The following is a 23,936-nucleotide window of genomic DNA, read 5'->3' as shown; positions in this document are numbered from 1 at the left end:
CACAGGCTTACTGCAATTCTGTTAGCATTAGTGGTGGGGAATCTACCCAAGGAAACTGCAGCAGCTTAGACCTGGCGCAGGAATAATGAATCCATTCATATCAATGGAAAATAACGGCTGCAAGTGAACTGGAAAATATTAGTCTATTTTTAACTAATTAAGTTTAATTACTTTAATAATTTAAAAGTATTTTAAATTTTAATTGTTAAATTGTTTCATTGATCTTTTAAAATTTCTCGACTGCTTCTGAATGGTTAGAAACACAGAAACATTTAAAGTAATGGAAACAACATCAGCTGAGCCTAAGCATCATGGCATAGCCAACTGTCAAAGCTTTTTCAGTTGTTTCACGAGTTGGGGTTGTCCTAACCTGTTTTGTATAAAAGCAGCACATTGCACAAAGCCTTTAAACCGCACAGGGCTTTGCTCTTTAGGATTGGGATTGTTTCGGGCAGCAAGTCGATAAGGGCAGATTGGACAAAGGGAAGCACCCATTTGCCATGGAAGTTAGCAGCGAGCCACTGGCACTCACCGCTGACCTATGTGGTATGATCAACATGCTCTGCCTCACTGTTTCATAAAAATACCCCAGTATGGGAATGTAAATCATTGGTTGAATGAAAATAGCGAATAATTCAACAAAATATTATTAAAGCTTTCTTTTGTCATCCAGCAAGGTTTACAAATTCTCTGATGCTTTGTTACCAGCTAACTTCAAGTGTTTCCTGTTGAGGTTGCAGTTAGAAGTATTGATGCTAAACTTACATATGATAATGATAACTCAACTCTCTGAAAATAACTTTTGCAGCACTCAGTGCTGATGTTTTCCCCCAGCTACTCGGAACTCTTTGGTAACTTCACAAAGCAGCTACCCTTCACTGTCAGGAGCATCAATAATGCAAATACTTAAAATTTTAAATAAGAGAAAATACTTAAAATACTCAGCAGGTCAGGCAACATTTGTGGAGAAAGAAACAGAATTAATGGTTTAGTTCGATGTCTTTCCTAATGAAAGGTGATAACTGTAAAGTTAACTTTGTTCCTCTCCCTACAGATACTGCCTGACTGCTGAGAATTCCCAGTGTTTTCTGATTTTATTTCTCATATTTACAGATCTCTATCTTCCAGTAAGATCATTAGCAGCAATCCCAGTCAATTTCACTCCTTTTAAACCAAGGCGAGAGCTCTTTAATCTGAATCTTATTGAGATCAGCTGGACCAAGCTTGATATGCCCTCAGTTGTACTGACAGTCACTTTTTCACTTAAATCCTATTCTTCGAGTAAACAGATTGAAACATTGGGCAAATAGAAAAGGTTCTGTGATCAAAGCAGCTTCTCTTTCAGGTCTTGCATATGCTCCTACAAGGTTAACTTCCGTCAAAATTATATCTGATTTTTATTCGTCATACCTTTTGTTCGTACCTTCCTTTTTACTGGTATTTGGGAAGCATTAGAAATAGAGAGACAATGCGTTCAATATAAAAACATTCAGAAAATAACTCTAATTTAGTTAACTATATTTTCTCCAAACTTCCACATTATTTGCAGAAATAGAACAAGATAGATTCATTTAAATTTAGCAATATTTTAATTGTAAATTCATATATAACACCTGGATGAGATTGGAAAAATACAACAATTAATTTACATTCCTTTTTATTAGGATATTTATTAAGCCAGTGTTCAGTTTATGTTCTGAAGGCATACCTTCTGTTCCTTGGACTTAATGATATGCTTTTCTGCTCTTTCTGTCCCCAAAAATCTGCTCCTTGCCTAATTGGTCATTTCATGACTAAGCTTAAGTGCTGGCTGACTATTCAACATTGAGAACGTTGAACTGCCAATCCAAAGGAACACATTAAATTTTCACAAGAACCATTGGACAGTGAATAGGTTCAACACCATGAGCTGATTCCCCCCCACTCCTTAACCCCACCGCGCTAGCTCAGGTTCACTAAGACATAATGTACTATAATCATTACCCAAGAGATAGGGACTGAACTTGGGGAATTTTTCTGTTCTGGAGGGCTCAATGTCATATCAGTTGGGAGAGGGTTTAAATAAACCTTAATCTGGCTACGTAACACACAATATTGAACCCAAAGCTGATTGGGATTATTAAATGTGCATATTACCATGTTCTGCATCAGGCAAGTCAAAATCCCCTTCCTCACTGACAGGCTGGAGTGTGTGCTCACTCGATCTTGAACATCTGACTCTTTTAATAGGGACATTTCCATCTGCAAAATCCCATAAAAAATAAAAAAGGCACATGAAGTGATGGGAAAAAAGCACAAGGGTTATAAATTTCATAAAGAAACAATTGCACTTCCATGGCACCTTCAATAGCTTCTGAACTTCCGATAGTGCCTTACAGCCAATAAAATAATGTTTTGAAGTGTATCCAGTTGTAATATAGGACTAAGTTGATGCAGGTGGATATAAGCAGAAATGGCCCAATGTGTCAGCAACTGAAACCAATTTTTTAAACTTTTAATTGGTGCAATAATTGGTCAACAACCAGATTTGGTGCACCTTGTCAGAATCTAAAGCTATACTGTGACAGCAAAGGACTTATGGTGTGTAATCTCTTAATTTTTAAACACACTTTACCCCTTCCTTTCATCATCCAGCAACAAAGTTATGAAAAAATAATACTCTGGCAATGCCAATATCTAAAATTCTTTAATATACACAGTATCTGAGCAGAGTTCTACCACCAGGGCATAAATTGTGCATGGCTCCTTTGACTCTGCAACTGTAATACTCAAAGCCATATATTATGACAGACCATCCTGTGAATTAAAAGTGCTGCCAATTTTGCTATATTAAAAACAAAATTACATAGGAACAAACATTTCTGGATGATTACAGTCCATAGTCCAATTTTTACCATCCTGGTAGCATGATACTATGACAAAGGAGCTGTTGACTAAATATGTCAATCATAATTATTTGATCCAAAACTGACCCAGGCATGACACAAGGAAAACCCCAGGGATAGAGAGCTTTGGAATCCACAAATACAAATTCACTTTTTCTTTCTGAAGCTATCTTAGCACCATTAAAGGACCAATTTAAATAAGTTAATGACTCTTAATTAGGTGGGCCATACCGCATCAGGTGCGTAAGGCACAGCCCCACTTTGCTCATTTGCCGTTTATTATTTTATATTCCTCTCTCCACCTGCCCTCACCGACCTCTTTCATATCTCTTAGGACATGGATTCTCACTGCAACAACTTTCTGTGAGTGGCAACTAGTGTTGGCAGGGTCTTTCAAGATGGACTGCATCACTGCCATAGCTCATTGGAGAATCCAGAGTGATAAAATAGTACAGGAGAAGAGGCCATTCAGCTCAGTCTGTCTCTGCCAGTTCTTTAAGGTATAATTCAGATATAAACAGCCTTGCTCTTTTCATACTCCAGTGTAAACCAGCAAGCTTTTGTCTCAGGTGTTTGTATGATCCTTTTTTGAAACCTACTAAAAAAAATCTGCTTCCACCATCCTGTCTATCAGTGTATTCCAATGTCTAAACTATTGTAAAATTTCTCTACTGCTCTAAAATGGCACTAATACTCGGTTTAAATTGTGGTTTGTTTTAATAAAGAGATGGTACAGGGCTTTTCAAACAACCAGTGCAATAAAAATGTATAAATTGGAAAGAAAACCACAAACTTCTGGACGCACATAGCAGGAAAGGCAACATCTAGCCGCGTAATAGATAAATTAGTAGTTTGGGTTTAGTGGAGTGCATGGGTTGAATTCCTGGCCTTGTGCTTTCCCCTGCAGCTGACAACTGTCCAATAGCAAACATGGATTTATTAAAGCTTTGCTGGGGAAGATCTATTTTTACTGCAGTCCTTGGGAAATTCAGAAAGTTTACAGTGGGTTTGTTCTCAGTTGCACGATGATAAAAGCAGATTTAAAACATAAATAGGAAAACCAAGGACATGGGTTTAAATTAACAATGCAACCTTTACTTCTAAGATGTTTGAATATCTCACTCTTGATATAAAAGTGCTCTTTACTGGCTGCAGTCTCTGTTTCAGTATAATCACCAGAACATTTACATCAGCAGTGCATGTGCGAAAACTGGTTCCTCAACTGGCAAGGATGGCAAAAGGTGAAGGAATGGAGCAGATTGCAGTCCAAGTACTTACCAAATAGCAGATAAGTGGAGAAGGGTGGGGGGTTGGGAGATGGTGGAACAATCCAGCTCTTTATCTCTTTCCTAAAGCATGATGCCATGAATTGTCAATAGATCAGCAATGGTCAATCTGATGATTTATGATGGCTTTACATGTAGAGTCTAAATATCCTGTTATAAAGTCCAGGATTTAAATTACTTTATTAACTGCTTTGTTAACCTGCCCACCCGCCTTTCAAGATCTGTATATGCACACTTGAGCATCACCTCACCCCACCCACTCATTCTGTTCATTCCTCTGATTTCTCTGTTCTGCAACTCTATTATCCGCTTTAAAATTGTACCATTTTATTGTACAGTCTTTCCTTATGAATCCTACCAAAATTCATCATCTCACGTTTTCCTGCAGTGTATTTCCTCTGTCCATGTCTGCCCCTTCTGTGAGTCCATATTCCCTTTCAGTCTGTTGCTCTCTTCCTTCATGTTCTAGCATTCACATTCATGCAGTTTCCAGCAGTGGTCACTGGTGAGTGAGCTAGAGTTGGGGCCCAAATGTTCTTTCTGTCTCATCCCTGGTCTGAGGCATCTTCTAATTGTTCTCTGACTAGCTAACGGCAGAGACTTGGCATCATGAAAAAAGGCGTTGAAGTGGGCTTTTCTAAATAAAAATAGTGTTTGTGAAGAATAAAGAAGATCTGAAGTGCTAAGTTTTAAATTACCTGCAACATCACTGTCCACTCCTGTATCTTCAGCCACTTTGAGAAAAATCTAGAAGGTACACCACAGATTAAAATGCAGCAATTCTACATTCAAACAAAGGCAGAAGATTGAAAATAATGAAACCAAGATTAAAGGTGATGAAACATGGATAACAGAATACAAGGATAGGAGATGCAGTAATCTAATTTGTATGTTGCATAACATTAAAGGTGACAATAAACAGCAATAATTCCAGTAACTGCATACACAGCCCTGCATCAGCTATCACTGACCTTGGAATGAATTACCAAAAGCAAAATACAACAGATGGGGGAAATCTGAAATAAAACAAAAAGGTGCTGGAAAGTGGGAGTGGGATGGAAAATTTAGGTCATAGGTGATCAGAAATGTAGGTCACTCTTGCAAACTGAACAGAAATGTTCGCAAAGTGGTCACATGATCTGCATCTGGTCTCCTCAACGTAGAGGTGACCATACTGTGAGCAGTGAATACAGGATGTTAACTCATATGAAACGTACATAAACTGCTAATTTACTTGGAAGAGTCTGAGGCCCTGGACTTTGGACAGGGAGGAAATAAAAGTGTAGCTGTGGCATTGCCCATAGTTGTATGGGAAGGACAGAAGGAAACCTTCCTTTGGAATGCTGGAAGGGGAGGGTATCTGAATTTGGTAGTGGCATCATACAGGAGGTAATCCATTCATTGCGGGGACTGGTGGGGCAGAACCTGAAGACAATGGGAACATATTGTGGTTCTGAGAAGGGGGATAAGGAGTAAGAAAAGGACATGGACATGGGCAAGAGCCTTCTCACAGGTAGTTGAAAGGGACCTCAAGTTACATAACTCATCAAAAGTGAGTTACAAAACTTCATTCCTTCATCCTCATCATTCTCCCTGTACTTTGATCTTCTGCTCTATGATATTGTACATCTTTCCCATTCAGTGATCGACAAGCAAACTGACCCCTGCAGGCTGAATGATATAGTGGGTTAGTCAACATCCTTTTACCCTGGGCTCCATCCAGACCAGTTTGATGTGACAAACATTTCCTGTGTCTCTAGCTACAGGGTTGCTCACAGCTTGATCCACCTTGGGAGTTGGGGGTGTGGGTGGGGGTTGGTGGGATGAGGGGACACAAACCTGTAGAAGGAAAAATTAACAGCGACTGACTAACAAATCAATCTACATATCTTTGGGTGGGGGAGGAAACGAAAGCCTCTGGAAGAAATGCGCTGAGTCACAGGGAACACATGGAAACTCCATACAAAGACAGCACCCAAGGTCGGTATTGAACCCAAGTTGCTGGAACTTAGAAGATGCAGCTGTACTCCCTGCACCACTGTGCCACCCTTGGGAAAGGATAAGTTTAAAGGATGATAGAAAAGGAACTTAAAATTAGAAGGGGCTTTGACAGAATTACTATTGGTTCTGGTCTGGAAAAGTCTGACCCCAGAAGCTAAGCAGATTCAGGCTTGGTTTGTTCTTGGATGGGAGACTATCCTAGAATACCACGTACAAGCATTACCAGGAGAGGGGTTGGTCATCAGGATATTCTACCCAGAATCAAGTATGATGTAAAACAAGGTGCAGCATATAAAATGGCCCAATGATCCAAGCAAACTTGGGACTGACTTTGCCTTTGACAGATTAGATAGGGAGGTATTTCAACTAGTAGGAAAGTTGATAACCAGAGGACACAGCTTCAAGGGCAAGGAATCAGAAATGAAGAGAACCCTTTTACACAAGGAATAGTCCTAATCTTGAATTCAATGCCTAACAGGGTAGTGGAGGCAAATTTAAATGACCTTTCAAAGGGAGTGGGCTAAATACTGAAGAAGGAACACCTTGCAAGGGTCTGGGAATTAAATGGTTGAGTGACTAATGTGGTGAGACTAATTGGATAGCTCTTTCAATAGGCTGAACGATTCCTTCCTTACAGTACAATTCTATGATATGCCCCTGCACACTCTATAACAATGCATCCTGTCACCCACAACCATATACTGAACATAAATTGAACCCCACCCCTCCCAAAACTACATACTGGCTTGATCAGAAGAGAAAAAAAAAAGTAATTGATTCAAACAAGGACCATTTTAAACACTTAGGCGAGACATTTTATCCTATGAACTGGATTTCACCCATTAAAAGGTGCTCAGAACAGGTGCTGGGTTACTTCCCTAATGCCAAAACAGAGATCACAAAAAGAAAAAACACAGTATTGGGAAATTCTCACTTTAAGAAATCAGAGGGGGTGGGTGGTGTAAGAGAGAGTAAGTACAAAAGAGAGGGCCATGAAAAGGATGGGACCATTGGGGGGGTGGGATGGAAGTCCAGAGTTCTTGACTTCTCAATCCAATTTCTATTGTTAAATTGGAAACGTGTGCCGCAGACATTGGTGAGATCATCACAAGCAAAATACGACAAGGTAATTATATCCACCTCGCTGTGAAATATGACAGAAACTGCCCGGTCTAATTTCCTGATGGGAGGGACTTCTGTTGGAAAGGGAATGCAAACATTTCAAAATAAGCAAATTGCTTGTGATGCATAAATTATGTATAAAAATTTTCAATAGGAACTTGTCAAAGTATTTTTGAAGTGCAAAGATTACAGCAAAGTATGAAAGCTTCTAGTTATTTTGTGGAAGACATGATCTAAAAGATAATGATGATCCCTGAAAGTGACTACGGAGGTTGGTGGGGCAATAAAGGTGGCATGTTGCATGCTTGCCTTTATTAGTTGAGGCAATGAGTTCAAGAGTTGGAAAGTTATGTTACAGCTTTATAAAACTTTGGTTAAGCCGCATCTGAAGCATGGCATTTAATTCTAGTTGCCCCATTATAGGAAAGATGTGGAGGCTTTGGAGAGGGTGCAATAGAGGTTTACCAGGATGCTGCTTGGATTAGAGGACAGGTGCCATAAGGATAGGTTGGAAAAACTTGGATTCTTTTCTCTGGAGTGATGGAGGCTGAGTGGAGACCTGATATACATCTATAAGATTATGCGAGGCACAGATAGACAACTGGTATCTTTTTCCCAGGGTCGAGATGGCTAATACAGGCAGTTAATGTGTTCGTCTAATGGCAGGGCTTAGAGGGAGCTTTACTCTCTATATAATTATTTTAATACTTGGTCTGGGAATGGTCTCTTAGGCAAAGTAAAGGGAAATTCACTCTGTATAGAATCTGTGTTGCTCCTGGACTGGGAATGTTTGTTGTTGTCATAGAGTGACTGAAATGGGAGAGTGTTGCATTACTAAGTTCCAACATACTTCATCCTGAGAAACAAAACATTTAAAGGAAACAAAAACAAAGACATCCTACAATGCGGCGTGCAAGAGGGTAAAATCAGGGAGGGAAATACAAATGACACTGACCAACTGCTAGATCATCCATTTTGTTTGCTACCTGTGAGACCTTCTTGTGAATAATTGATTACAATAATTGAAAACAACAGTGACTATGCTTCAAAGTAATTTAGGGCTGCTCAAGAACATGAGGGGTGGCATTTAAAATTAAAGTTCTTTCAATTCCAAAGACAAGAGGTTTTGGCTCCAATAAAACGAAGCTTTCTCTTCAAGACAACAACTTGTGGTTACGCAGCTCCAGTAGTGAAGTTGGTGTCCCAAGATACTTGACAAGGAAGCAAACCTTGTGAAGTAATCAAGATTTGACAGCAAGTCAGGTCCGGGTGAATCAAAGATTGGTTAAAGAGGTGGGTTTTTAGAATCATCTTAGAGCAGTGGGAGAAGGAGAGGTAAAGATTTAAGGAATGATTTCCAAGGTTTAGGAGTTAGGTGGCTGAAGCTAATGGTTAAAGTTGGGAATACACAAAAGGCCTGAAAAGGAAAACCCCAGAGATTGGTGGGAGCTGTTGACTGTGAAGGGGTTGTAGAGATAGAAGTGAAAGAACTATGAAGAAGTTTGAAACAAATATGAGAATTTTAAAACTGAATGACAGGCCATTGCCACACTTTAGCCTTCTCCTCACATGCTGACCTCTTCAAGGGTGGTGTCTGAGATACCGTAACTGGAAATTCCGAGCTCACAGAGACGGTTGTCCAGTTCCTGGAAGAGTTCCACAAATGCACCATCTTTTGCCCCAATATAGGGTAAAACATAAGTCATTTCATGGCCAAAATCCTCCACCAGACGAGTGTCAGAAACATATTTCTGCACCAGAGCTAAAACAGTTGACACATCTGTGAAATATAAAAACAAGAGAGAAATGTGAGAGTCACAGCTTTAACCCACTGTCTGTAGCCGACCATTCTCTCAGAGTCACTCCTTACCCAGTTTTAGCAAAGAGGGAGGTTCATCCCAATGAAACTGAGGATTGGATAAACAAAAGGGACTAGATACTAACTTAGTAGGTGGACACAGCTGCAGCTCAGAAGATATCTCTACAGCAATCCATTCTGAGACACCCATTATTGTCACACTGCATCTTCATCTTGCATACTTCATATCAATTCAATTCATTGATTTAATACACAGGGCACAGTCTATAGTAATCAAGGACTTGCACAGATTCACCACACAGGAACTTGTTACTATATTTATTAAAAGATTGCATATTCTTGAATAAAAACTTGGTTGATCTCTCTCTCCTTTCCTCTGCTCATGCACTCAAGTCTAAAGAAATATTCCAATTTAATAAGGGGCCAGAGGTACATAGAACAGCACATCTGCTGAGACCAAAGAGGTGGGTTGCAAAGTGAATATCAGAACTGAAAAAAAGACTATGGTTATAACTACAGTAATACATTGTACCAAAGGAAAAATAGGTTCAAAGTGAAAATCACTCTCAGCTCTAATTTGTAAAGGTCTTTGGGTTCAAATTGCACTTTGTATGAATTTTTTCCTCTACTACTTTAACTCATTTATTTCAAGAGGGCTAAAATCTTCAATAAAGAAGGGATACTGAAGCACTTCATACAATTCCACTATCCATGTGGCTCATAGTGACTATAACTTTAGTTGGCATCTTTCATCGAGTTAAATGAAGCTTTTCATCTGAACATTGCAAACCTTCTCGTTCTCGTGAACAAAGGCAGGACCATTACACCATGGAACACCCAACATATTACTTTACTGCTGAAGTACAGGCAACTACAGCACCCACTCGCACCTATATCACAGTTTTAAAGTAGGAAAATGTCACAAGGCACTTCACAGGGGTCAAAAGTTGAAACTGAACCTAATTGTTTATTGACAGATCTTTTGGCTGATTATGTGTTCATATTCTCTCTCTCAGTAGGAGATTCGAAGTCAGTTGTATAGCATTTTCTGTCCTGGGGGATATCTCATTACTTTTTTTATTAAAGCTTTTTAAGTTGGTAGAAAAAAATTGCATGTAACTTGATCTAAAGAAGTAGCATTTAAAGTTTTTATTGTATTCCATTTACCTAGGTGTGCCACATCGAGATATCAAATATTTTCCTAATATTATTTTAAACGCCAATGAAACAGAACAATGCTGAAACACATCTTATTCACACCAAAAGGGAATGAAACTTACCCAGTGCACCAGTTTCGCTGTACTGTTCACTACCAAGCCCAGTATCATAACTTCTTTCAGAATCACTGTCATCCTAGCAATGTTAAGAAAACAGCAAACAGTCAATGAATGAAGTCCCTCTATTACCAAGTATTTTGATCAGTCACTTGAGATTTTAACACTGCATCTGCCAAATTATTCCAAACCTACCACAATTTGAGCAATGAAATTTGCAGCCAAACAGGAATAAAGCTCATCAACTCCAGATTTGGAAGCTAACACAAGAATATCATGACTGAATATTATTGTTCTAACAACATGCAGGCATCAGAATCTTAAAAAAAATCCCCGTAAAATACCAGAGGATATCAATACACCAGAAGAGTATGAGCCTGCAAGAATATGTGTAGTACAACAGAAAGATTGAAAAGTGCCCTCTCCTACCCTAACTGATTCTTTCCCAGGATCTCAGTACCTTGGAACTCCCCACCTCTTCTGAATTTTCATCATTCCCTTCTATTATTTACAAGCTTTCAAAACCAATCAATCGATACTTAATATATTCAATATTTTCTTCAAGTCAACTCAATCATCTGATCATAGATAAATGGCCTGTACTGTGGGCCTTAACTATAAATGGTGACAGAAAGAAAGAGATATATAAAAGCCCAGTATCTGTGGTACCTTTCTCATACCGATGGTGGTGCTACTGGAGCTGGCTGGTGTTGTCTTATCATTTTCCTTTTTAACTAATGTCAAGTAATAGCCAGTTCCCAAATGGTTTTTGAGGAAGAGCGAAGAGCCACAGCAGCAGAGCTTTCCATGGGAGATAATGGCAATTCTGTCTCCAAGGAGATCTGCCTCATCCATATAATGGGTTGATAATATAACAGTGCGGCCTGCAGATTAACAAATCACTAATGACAAAAGTATTTGTAAATAAGAAAACTACATTAACAGTCACAATCTAGGAAAACTCCCAAAATCAATAACTGGTCAGTGAAGAGTTAGTTTTGTACAGACTGATATAAGATCAAGATTGCCTCAGCAGCCTAGAAATTGGTGAGAGTTGATAGTAAGGGATGAAACAAAATAGCTGGTATTCTTTCTCCAGGTTAGCTTCCAATGACATTGCTGATAGGTCAGCATTAGAGTTGGCTACGATACCTTGCACAGTCAAATGGCTTGGCAGCAGATTCTCCCAGGGTTCAGACACAAATTTTGCCCACTTGAGAAAAGTACAAATGACACCCTGAACCTTAACCCCAGCAACAATTGAAACGTTCAATGCAGAAAATGAACAGAATATTTTTGATCTATTTGGGAACTTAAAATTTAGCAGGAGTCATATTTGGGGAGCCAGTCATGGAAGAATTTGTTTCAGTCTGACAATCATTGCAACAAAAAAAGGTCGAATGAAGACATCCAGGACTCGGCATAATATTTGGTTTGGGAACAGTACTATTCTCAAGAATTACCCAAGAATAGTGGTCCTGGTGACCAGGAGAGCAAGAAAAGCTTTGGTCAAAGTAACAACTTTGCAGCAGTGTTACAGAGAGAGGAGCAAGGGCCTGGTGATACGGAAAGAGCAGAATAAACTGGAATAAGAAAATTCATTGAGAAACTACTATTATCCTAGCTAAATAAGTCACTATTTTTTGCAACTCACATCAATAGTAATTTCAAAACAAGTTTACAGTTTAGAGTAGAAGACATCCTTCGATTCATCGTGGCTCTCTCTCAAGTAATCGGCATTAATTTATTGAGTGATCTGTAACAGGACCCACCTTTTCTATATTTGAGTAGGAGCTCCCATATTCCTCGGCGGGAGTAAGGGTCAACGCCAGCAGTCGGCTCATCTAAAATAACAACCTTTGACCCACCGACAAATGCTATGGCAACTGAAAGCTTTCGCTGCATGCCACCTTAGAATAAATACACAAAACAGAATGATTATCCATTCCACCAGAAGAACACAAGAACATAAGAAATAGGAGCAGGAGTAGACCATCTGGCCCATCGAGGCTGCTCTGCCATTCAATAAGATCATGGCTGATCTGGCCGTGGACTCAGATCCACCTACATGCCTTTTTCCCGTAACCCTTAATTTCCCCTACAATGCAAAAAGAAACATGGCAAACTCCTACACTGAGACAAAGCAAGGAACTGAGATCTCACCCGAGAGATTTTTTGTTTGTTCTTGACGTTTGTGCTCCAAACCTACGTCGTCAATCATCAGCTTTATTTCTTCTTTTACCTCCTCCTCTGTCAGACCCTTCAGCCTTCCATAGAACCAGATGTGTTCCTCCACAGTTAGTCTAAACAAAATGTTCATCAATTATAAACAATACATTACTGAAAGATCATTGAGTGCCGTGGCATTACTCTTCCATTGGCTTTTCACAAATTTGATTTGAAATAGGTTGCAAGAGGCACCAATATGCAGTGCATTGTTTTTTTTTGCATTACTGATTAGTTTCAAAGTTAAAAGTAGTATGCAATGTAGACAATAGGAAATGTTGTTGTGACCTCCACGTGTGACACATGCACGCAGAGTCTGCTGGGCCTGCAGCAATAATGTTAATCGATAGGCAAACCATTTTTGATGTTGCTGCTATAGAATTTCAGTGCACACATGCTGAAAAACTGCTTTGAATGTGACAGAAAGAAGTTTTACTTCAACATAAGTTAAAGGACCTGTCCTTACATGATCCACTACTTGGAAGTCCACCTCTGAAGCCAACCTCAATAATGGCACAGAGATCTTTAAAACTGCAATAATTTGGTGGAGGCAGGGAGATTGGTGCAGAGATGGTGATCTGACTTGTTGTCCCATCATTTATTGCAAATGCACAGTGCATGTTCCTACCTCTGACCCATCACCTGAACACAAAGCTGTTCTGAACTAGCCCATTTGAACTAACATTACTCCTTTAAGATATCCTGACGTTAAAGGACAATGTGCTTTTGAAATCAAAAGCATGATTGTGGGATACTGGTTTCTGTAATTTGGAAGGTTATAAAGGTTTCTGGACAAATAAATTTATACATCCATCTTGTGATCTGGTGATGCAGAATGTCCTTATTTAAAAAATACTTACATGTCAAAAAGTACATTATGCTGTGGACATATCCCGAGAGACTTTCTGATGGTATCCATCTCAGTGAAGATATTTCTACCCAGAATATATGCTGTACCAGAGGTGGGTGGAAACAATCCAGTAAGAATAGACCTTGCAGGAAATAATAAATAAAATGTCAAACTACAATAGAAATATCACTAAAACAAAATGTAAAACAGAAATGCAGAAGAGCAGGTACATGACTATCTAGGCAAAAGTACTCTCCAGTGTTCAATATCAGGAAAAGTCTTGGGGTTTAACTTCAGTTTGCAACTGGTTGGATGGCATCTCATCAAAAGAAAGAACAGCATTTCATCTTGCTCCTGGCTCAACTCTCAGGTCTTAATACTCAACTTCAAAAAATAATATAAGCTTATCTCCCCCTCCAATTTTCATGTCCTCCCTGCAGTATTCCCAATAGATTCTTCCATCGAATTTGGAGACTTAACTCTTTTGCCTTTTCCAGTCTTTTGACCAGTCAGCTGACTTGTTCTTTAACAGATACCCAACCTTCCCACTCCCAGTCCCTGCATCCAGCTGACAGCACCACCTGCAAATTAATCCATCTTTTCGTTCAGATTCTGACTGAACCATAGAAGTAGAGCATCACAGATACTGGTACGTGCCAGAAATATTCAGTGGTGAGGCATTATCTCAGTGGAGAGTCAACATTTCTCTCATTCATCCAAAATGCTAATCACAGATGCTGCCTGGCCTGCTGAGTTCCTCCAGTATTTTGTGTGCAATGCTCCAGGATTTCTCTATTTTATTTCAGATTGTATTACTATGCATTTTCAGCAGGAGGCTCTAACTTATCTTGTTGGTAGCATTCTCACCCAAGATGACAGATTTATGTCTCACTAAGATTTTGAGATCATAAATTAGACCAGCATTGTCCTTCAACAAAAGAAGTATTGCACAAACATTCTGTCCTTAACCAAAAACACAACCGATTAATAATGAAAAGAATTATGGGAAAGGGCATGGAAATAAGATAAGAGCTCTAGTTAAACAGCTATCACCGACACTGTACAACTGACATTCTTCTGTGCTGTAATTTTTCAATCAAATTGCATTTTGAGGATGTTGCTTTATGTTGAACAAGCAAGACATTTGCTGACATAAACATCAATACACCTCCTCGTGGGTCAATGGCTGTGAAGGCTGGGTGGGGGGTGGGGGTGAGGGAGAGGGAGAAAAGAGGAGCTTGAGTTTAGGATTTGGCAATTGAAGTTATGGGGAATTTAAATGTGCAGATCATCAGGAGACTGAATCAGAGTAGCAGTATCTCAGAGAGTTGGAGGGCTGCAGGAAAAGGGGCTTTAGAAGCTTTTGAAAACAAAGATTGGAACTTAAAAATTGAATTATTCCTTAACTGGGAGCCCGGGTACATCAGAGAGCACAGAGACAATGGTTGAACATGATTTATTGCAAGATATGTTCAGCAGAATTTTGGATACTTCATGTTTACCAAGAGTAGTGCAGGTCCTTCCCAGCTTACAAACACCCAACTTGTGTACATACGAGCAAGTATTTGGGAGACCAGTGGGATGGATTTGCCTGCTGCAGCGGGGCTGCAGACATCTTCTGATGTGTGGGAACTCAGTTCGTGGCTACATTTGTGACTTGAAAACTGGGCGCGTTATGAACAGTTCACAGGAACAGAACCCTGCTGTAACCTGGGAACGGCCTGTACAAGAGAGTGGTCAACTCCAGACAACTGCTTTGGTCTTGTCAACATCCATTAAAAGGAAGTTTCTCTCATCCAGTATTGGGTGTTAGACAAGCAATATGGCACTTAGAGATAGTAGAAGGGTCAAGAGAAATGTTGGTAAGTAAAGTTGATTGTCATCAGTGCACACATGGTAAATGAAATTATGTTTTCTGATGATGTTGCCGAGATAACAAATGCTGAGAAATGGCGGGGGAGAAAGGATAGATCATTCACAGATTATCAGAACCAAAAGTGCCATTGTAGGCTAGAAACCTCCTATCAATGTCTATGCACCCATCAAACAAGTCTTACATGGTGGTTGTTTTTCCAGCTCCATTGTGCCCAAGGAATGAAGTGATTTGCCCTTCATAGAAATTAAGGCTAAGTCCATTAACAGCCACCTTCTTCCCATTCCCATAAACCTTCACTAGCCTCTGGATGGACACGCCCAGTTTGAGGTGAGTTGGTTCCTTCTCCAGGTGGACTGAAAGACAAAAACATTCTAAAAATTATTCATAGCATAGAATTATCAGGACTTCAGAGAGTAGCAAACATGAAGAACTGAGCTGAAGAACACCTCCAACTGTTCAGCTCAGTTCCAGATCAAAGAATAGCTGGAGGACTTCCTTTACTGTGAAAGTAAAATGACACCCCTTCCTCCTTTTCCCTCTTCACAACTCCCCATTGGCTGAATCGGATCTAAAATTCACACTGATATTGCTTTGGAAGCCTCTGAGGTGAACTAATGACTCAGCCTGCCAAAATGTAACAACAACTTTGCCTGTGTACATTTATGGGCAGAACTGTAGTCATAAGTTACTGTAGTCATGCAGTGATTTCAGCACTGAGTTTCAGCACTTCAACAAGTCCATCCTGTAATGTTTGAAAGACATATTTAAACACTAGCTGCATTATTGATTTGATTATAAGCCATATTCTGTAAAAATTCTTCATAAAGGAACTGTTGATTTTTTAAAAATATACACAAACATTTAACAGATCCAAAATGCTGGATCTGAACCACTTAGTTCTGAAGCTTTCACCTTTTTTAGTATCTCCATTATCAGAATGTTGAATCAGATCCTCATTCGAATATAGTTCTCCACACCAGTAACTCCGGAGGACAGGAAAATACCAGGGTTTGGGGACTCCATATTGACCTACAAACAAGACCATCAATGAAATGGAACCAGAATCTTCCACACCACAATGAATCCAAATACTCCCATTCCTATTGCATTCTGTACATGCTGAAAGATGTCTCAAAGCCCTGAACTTTGAGAAGAATTTGATCTTCTTCAAATCTGTTCATAGCCTTGTTCCTCCCTACTTCAGTAATTCCCTGCTTCAGGTCCCTGCATACAGTCTCTGTACACTACCATGTGATAGCATTTAAACCATGTTTCTCATTACCCAGCACTAATCTCAAAATACTTAGCAAAAGGAGGAAAAGAATACATTTAAAACAAAGGAAGGGAAAAGTGAAATGGATTGTGAAGATTGGGATGGTGAACTAAAGGCGCAAGTCAATGAAGTGGATTTTTTTGAAAACAGAAAGTATTGTAATAAGGAATGAATGTGAAGTTATATTACAGCTTTTACCACCTCAGTATCAAAGGTCCCACAGCAAATAAAATGGTTGACCCAGTTATTTTCTTTTGGTAGTGATGGTTGAATCTTTTGATCCAAGTAAACAAGGGGACAATAGTTTAAATGGCTTATCTGAAAAAGTATACTTCTAATTGTATTTCTTTGGTACTACATTGAAGTATCTGCCTAGATTATAGCCCAGAGTGGGGCTTCAACCCACAATTTTTTTTAATTACAGATGCGCACTATCAATAGAGACACTTGGAAAATTTCTGAAGACAAGTGTAGATGCCAAAGAAACTATTGCCATTTAGAGTGTGGGACAAGGGAAGTCCAGTGGTGAAGGTGTCATGAGGAATAAGAAGCTTCCAGTGTTAGGACTGCAGGAACCTGAAGCAGGTGATTGTTAAAGTCAGAGGAAGCAAAAGTTTGGATAGATTTTAAAAAGTGAGAGTTGGATAGTCTGTGGAAATCATTAACTCTTCTTTGCAGCCAACTGCTCTGATAGCATAGTGAATATAAACCCATAACCTTTAGCTAGGCTTTGTTTCAATAAATTTTTAAATTGCACACAGATTTGAGAATGTTCATCTAACCTGTCTTTTCAGGAGAAGTTGCCTTTTCCTGCAATTTACTTTATAGGGTTAGGCTGCTTCCCAGTATATATTGCATAACTTGACCATTCTCATACAAAGCCCTCTAGTGCTAGGATGTTGAGGTGTTGGGGACATTTCAGTGCAGCCTGATCATCTCTCACCCATTGTGCATCTTCCAGCAGTGCTCAATCCTGGGTGATTAGCCATTGTTTCCATCCTGTAGTACTTTAAAGCTACTCAGCTCTGCAGCAACTAAACTTAGGCGATTCTGATCTGTCTGGCTCAATGCTGCACAGCATAACAAGGTTATGAACTGACCCAAGACAAGAGCTTCCCTAGATGAAGTATTTCATATATTATTTAACTTTCTGAAGGTCACTAGTAATATTTGTTTAAAAAAAATTGCACTATACCTAAATGCACATATGCATGGCACTGTGGACATAATATACTTGATAAAATAATGAATTACCTGGAAACACTGCTTCAATGTACCACGTGGCAATGCCGTACAAGACAGCGTCAAACAGCATGAGGATGATAGAAGTAATAAAATTGTATGCATCGTCCTCCACTGGACTGGAAAGGAGGTTAAACCACTGAATACCAATTCCTTGCTCTTCATAGAGAGAAAAATATTCGCATCCAAAACCAAATGCAACTGGAGATAAAAGGCTCTGTGATCAAAGACACAAGAGATTTCAGAAATAATCTAATATTTCAGATATAATGTAATACACTATATCCTCACGATACAAAGGGGTTGCATTCCTAGAAAACCATCTGTATCACGATCTTTTGTCACACAAACCCTTGACAAAAATTGACAAAATTTGTTTCATTTGCATTTTGTGCTTACTTGTTTTTCTCCTCACATAAATTCCCTAAGAGCAAATTTTTGTTCTGTATCTCAGATTTTTTGGTATTGATTTGTGGATTCTGCAATGGTGAATTTTCATTGCTAGAACTGCTGTAACCTTCAGGTACACTGTGTAATTTTTATTCCCATCGTCCACAGAAAACACCTGGTAATATTGTGAAAATGTGATTTTTTAAAAAAAAACAAAGCATGAGCTTGACATTCTGGGACCAGGGAGAGTACAAAGGGAATAGTTCACCCATAGCGTATATGGGGTTAAGCTTCAAGCTGCTAGATTTCTGTTCTGGTTAACTTTGCACCCAGTCTGCTGGTGTTTCTGGAAGTAATCCAGGGCAAACCTGGAAATTAGCTTTTAAGACCCAGCAGAGATCTTTACAGGTGAGAACCAGGACAAATTTTGTTGCAGACCCAGTGAAGGACTAAAAGCAAAGATCCTGGAGGGGACTGATTATTTTTGAGAACATGCACATTTGGTCCCTTAGGAGCAGAAGAACCTGTAATATATTATTTACTTTTTACAGACCCACTGTTGTAGCAACTTGACCTCAGCCCAATACGGCCAACGTTATTATGGTGCTTCTTCATCCCAAATATAGGATTCACGATGGGAGGTGGAATGCTGTGTTGCTGGCCAATGCAAAAATGAGTACTACTGGCAAAAGAGGGACCACAGAATTACAGGCTTCATCATTTGTCAGATGAACAATTTAGCACTATTTTCACTTCACTGTTGTGCATGTGCATCAACACTTTCCTCCTACATATTTTCTATCTCTTTGCCTTGACAAATTGCATTACCTCACGGTTCATTGGATCAAATTCTATTTGCCACTTTTCTGGCCGGACCATCCATAATTTCTTGAAGCAAAAGCTCCTCTCCTCCCTGCCAACCACACAGCCAATATTTGCATCATCTACTCCTTCCTGTGCTCAGTAAAAGGCTATTTCCTCACCACTCATAAAAGGATAAATAAATTGGAATGGAATTAGCACTGATAGAACTTGTTCACCATTTTATTCCCAGATCAAGTGAGTCATTTCATTTATTATTCAACAACCATTAGGCAAAGCTCTGTTTAGATAATAGTGGTATTTTCAGCACACTCAGTGCCAGCGATATATGCAGCTTATGGATAAATCCTGTGGTTGATAATATGTCACTGCCCCCACCTCTTGGACCTAACCTTAATTCCAAACTGAAGGGATAAAACACTCAACTGTCTATGGGTTTAATAGGTCTGACATTATGTGAGCTTTAGCAGTCTCGACCCAGTCAAGATCACAGTATTATGATTGTCCGGAAAGCAGCTCAAAATAGCAATTTTGCATAGCGGGAAATGTAAAAACTGCTGGCAACTGGAAGTACTTCTTACTAATTGAAGATGGGACTGAGATGCATGGTTAGAGTGAAGTAGAGATAGCTTTACTCTCTATTTTACTGTACTATACCAGATATTGGAGGGCTTGATGCAGCTGTATATTCCTGACCTACACTTTATCTGACCAGGAAGCATATTCTGTTGGTAAAAGGAGTAGGGAATTCAGAAATAAAATTCCATTCCCCTCAGGTGAACTTATTCTAACAAGTTCAACCTCAGGTCTCAACATTGCTAAAGCCAATCTGACCTTTTCCAATACTATGATGCTATTATTAGTCTCACTCTGCATCTTCTATTGCAGTCTTCCTTCTCCCCACATCTTCAGTGTTTCGAAAACAAAACGACATTGCATTCTCACCCTCCTCTTCATGTTCTCAAAACTTTTCAATGACTACAAGTCTCCAAGGTGATGATTCTTCAGTCTTTGCCTCTTACAAATCTTCAATTTCCTTCAACTCCCCTTTGTCAATCATGCCTTTAACACTCTACGTCCTAAACCTTAAATGCATTCCATAGACCTCGCTGCTTCCAAAATATTGGTTAAAACCTAGCTCTTTGAACAAACCTTTAGCAGTCAGGCCTAACTCTCTGTTACTTGGTTTCAAATTTTATGCAACTGCAGTTTTTATCCAAATTTTATCTCTGTAGCTTTGCAAACACTTCCCTTTTAAGTATCTCTCCATTTTCCATTTGAAAGTTACTATCAAGTTGGCTTCCCATTCAGGCTGCATTCTCCAGAGCAGAACAAAATAGCATGCTAAAAAAACTAATTTTTTTGCTGCCATTTTTAAAAAATCATCATAAATCAGTACATGCTTGTTGCCAAGCTTGCTGCAATTGGAAATTGGTTCTATATATCAAAATCCTTCACAATTTTGAGCACCTTTGTCCCAAAACTTCTTTTGCTTCAAGGTGAACAATCACTCCACTAGTCTCTCCCATATACTCAAAATCCCAACACTTAAGCTGGCACAGTGATGCAGCACATAGAGCCACTGCTTCACAGCAACAATGACCCCAGTTCAATCCTGACTTTGGGTGTTGTCTGTGTGGAGTTTGCACGTTCTCCCTGTGACTATATGGGTTTCCTCCAGATGCTCCAGTTTCCTTCCATGTCCAAAGGAAATGTGGGTTGGTGGGTTAATTGACCAGTGTAAATTGTCCCGAGTGTGCAGGTGAGAGGTAAGATTTGGGGAGGGAGGGGGAAGGAGTTGATGAGAATGTGGGGATAATGAAAACAAAAGGGTTTTATGTAGGATTAGTGTAAATGGATGGTTGGTGTTCAGTGTTGACTCAATGCACCAAAGGGCCTGTTTCCATGTGTAATTCCCTATGACTCCATGTATCATTCTGGTAAAAGTGTTTAGCATCACTTTGTGGAATATGGCAACCAAAATTGGAGACATTACTCAAATTGGGAATTTTAAAAAATTGCCATAAATGCTCATGGGAACCAAAACCAGGATAAAACGGTCCAAAAGATTGCTGAATGAATCTTTTTTCTGGTTCTTTAAAATCATTCTTATGAACAGCTCATAGTCTAATAACAACAGATGCCCAGTTACATCAGTGTACTGAGGGATTAGCATAAAGGCCAGAGGAGATGGAAGTGATGCAATTCTGTTTCTTGACTTTATTTTATTATTATATTATTATTATATTATTATTATTTTATTATCACCTCCAGTTGACCAGAATTCACACGTGCCAGAGTTAGAGATTGCTATTACTGATTAAAGACAAAGGTTTTAAGGAATACCTTAATGCGGGTGAGGTGGAGGAAATGAGGCTTAGGGAGGAAATTCCTGAGTTTTAGGGCCAAAGCAGATGATAGCCATTGGTGGGATACATCAACCAGTCATAAACCAAACATTCTCCATCCATTATACCATTTAACCTATACGCTCTTCTCTTCCCAACAATCTGTAGATCTATATAAAAGCTAACTAAAGTAGTATCTTGCTCAAACGGTCAGTTAAACCTCCTCCCTCTTTATCCAACAAGCTAATATTCATTCAGCAAACATCTTAACACATGCTGTATGAGATCAGGACAATGACTCTATCGAACTCACTGCAAATATTCGGAGTGTGTAAGTGACGTGGTCTCTCCAGGCAACACACAGGACATATGGGAGGTAGAGCGAGAAGTAGATGATTCCTCCACATGCAGCTGCTAGGTTTGCTCCAGAGAAGAAGGTGCTGATCAGGAAACACTGCATGATGGTAGCAACCGCAAATGTTGCAAGGAATACAAACACGACAGAGGGGTCACTGTAGGGGAGAATCCCTCCTTTCTGTAACAAAAGAAAACATGAAAGCTGAAGAAACGTAATTCTTTATCCCTAATATCCAAGACAAATACAAAAATCTCACCTTGATTTTCAACCAGTATACATGTACATAAAGAATGGTCCATTATTTGTTCAAGATTATATTTAACAAAAATAAAAAATGTTGAAGAAACAATAGGTCAGGCAGCATCTGTATAGAAAGAAAGAGTTTGCAGTTCAAGAAAATGACCCTTATCAGAACTGAGAATAGATAAAGATAGAGCAGAGAAAGGTAAGGAAGAAAGGAGAGAACAGAAGGGAAGGTTTCTGACAGAGGAGAGATTAAGTATTAAAGGTGGATGTAACAGGGAAACAAAGTCCAAAAGTGAGAGAAGTTCAGAATAACTAGATGAAATAATGAGGAGCGGATGCTGGAAATTGAAATAAAAATGTCAGATAAACTGATTATCTGAAATTATTGAATACTAGACTCCAATGTGCTGAGTGGGAAGATGAGACACTTTTCACCAAGCTCACTCTGAAGTTCTATTCACTTGTAGTGATTTACTTCAACTTCTTCCAGTTCAGTTTTCCATAATAACTGTTCACAATGAGGTCTCCCTTGCACTGGGTAAGAATGAATACAGGTTGGATGACTGATTTGCAAAATACCTCCGATCAGCCCACAAGCATGAAATGAACTGAGCTGCCAGTTGCCTGTCAATTTAATTCTCTCTCCCACTTCCATTTGGACCTCTCTGTTCCCTGCCTTCTACTCTGTTCCTACAAAGTTCAATATAAGCTCAAGGAAAAGGACCTTGTCTTCTGTGTAGGCATATCAATGCCTTCCAAACTCAGTAATGAATTAAATTTTTTGGATAATTAGCATTCAATCAGTTTTTATTTCAGATTTTCAGTATTCACACCACATTTCTTTGATAATTTTATATAATTATTCTGCATTTATCCCACTTCTGAACTAATTCCCTAACACCACTTTGTTTCAGTTGACATTATCCATTTTATTATTTAACTTCCCCTGCCTTGCACCCTATCACATTCCTTTGTTTTTGTTCTCTCCTGCAGGCAAACCATACTGCCCTGCTCTACCCACTCCTGTGGGCTGAAGGAAAGCAATGAAGTCCTCTTGCCTCTGACTTTGGAGCTTAGATGACCTCCCTAATGTAGCAATAAACAGCAGACTACGAGATGTAGTAGAGATCAGAAGGAGCAACCTGGAATAATCCCAAGGCTGGGACGCTGACATTAACCATGACCTTGACATCCACAGACAAAGTTGTCCCAGCATATGTGTGAATCTATATTTGAGATCACACAAGGTCAGAGACCTCAGCAAGAACAAAGAGCACATCTGAGTGTTGACCCTTTAATTGCACAGTTTCAGCAAATATGGGGCTAGTAATTTACGGTTGGCCTGTGGGTATATAAGAAGTTATTTTCAAATTTGTGAGGTTGCAAAGCACACTACACATGAACTTTAGGGCATTTTAAGTCAGTAGATAAAAGGTGCTCGGGCAAGGGCAAATCTTACCAAAAAGTCAGGAATTAAATTTCCCAACGGGTGCCATAACACCTAGAAATGGGGACAATATTTCTTTACTCTGGGTTAAGCCAATTTTCAGCATCATGGTATTGTTTATATTTTGGAGTAGTGTAAAGGATTTTCTTGGCCTTTATTTCCTGAATGGCAATGATCTAGGATTCAATTAATCAACAGAGTCAAACTAATTGCTTCCATCAATTACAAGATATGCCCAGAGCTTTCTCAACCTTTGAGTATACAAGTCTGCGTATAGCAGTCTTCACCACCTCATAAAGTCCCAAAGTACTTTACAGTCAATGAAGTACTTTTGAAGAACAGTCATTGTTCCAATTTTTAAAATGTGGCAACTAATTTGAACACTATCTCACAAACAGCAATGTGATAATGACCAGATCATTTGTTTTAGAACTCTAGGGGTAATTCTTGGTGTTCTTCAAACAGTCCCAT

At 39.2% G+C, this 23,936-nt stretch overlaps 1 protein-coding gene across 2 annotated transcripts in view; it reads right to left on the bottom strand.

Annotated features, from left to right (window-relative positions):
- LOC127582352 (phospholipid-transporting ATPase ABCA1-like) overlaps window positions 1–23,936 on the bottom strand; it is a 139,941-nt gene that overhangs the window by 43,391 nt on the left and 72,614 nt on the right. The window contains exons 16-28 of one of the 2 annotated variants that reach the window (XM_052037516.1): window positions 21,728–21,949; window positions 17,867–18,071; window positions 16,252–16,368; window positions 15,521–15,692; window positions 13,474–13,605; window positions 12,551–12,690; window positions 12,160–12,297; window positions 11,057–11,271; window positions 10,394–10,466; window positions 8,872–9,074; window positions 4,870–4,918; window positions 2,137–2,241; window positions 1,411–1,434 (exon numbers count right to left, since the gene is read on the bottom strand). In XM_052037516.1, the coding sequence (XP_051893476.1) occupies window positions 1,411–1,434; window positions 2,137–2,241; window positions 4,870–4,918; window positions 8,872–9,074; window positions 10,394–10,466; window positions 11,057–11,271; window positions 12,160–12,297; window positions 12,551–12,690; window positions 13,474–13,605; window positions 15,521–15,692; window positions 16,252–16,368; window positions 17,867–18,071; window positions 21,728–21,949 (1,795 nt within the window). The remainder of the gene's footprint in view (window positions 1–1,410; window positions 1,435–2,136; window positions 2,242–4,869; window positions 4,919–8,871; window positions 9,075–10,393; window positions 10,467–11,056; window positions 11,272–12,159; window positions 12,298–12,550; window positions 12,691–13,473; window positions 13,606–15,520; window positions 15,693–16,251; window positions 16,369–17,866; window positions 18,072–21,727; window positions 21,950–23,936) is intronic. The other variant, XM_052037517.1, reaches the window with a different exon arrangement.

This window comes from Pristis pectinata, chromosome 24 (genome assembly GCF_009764475.1).
Source record: "Pristis pectinata isolate sPriPec2 chromosome 24, sPriPec2.1.pri, whole genome shotgun sequence".
NCBI classification, from domain to species: Eukaryota; Metazoa; Chordata; class Chondrichthyes; order Rhinopristiformes; family Pristidae; genus Pristis; species Pristis pectinata.
The sequence above is the reverse complement of the archived record's forward strand: the minus strand, read 5'-3'. Positions and strand labels throughout refer to the sequence as shown.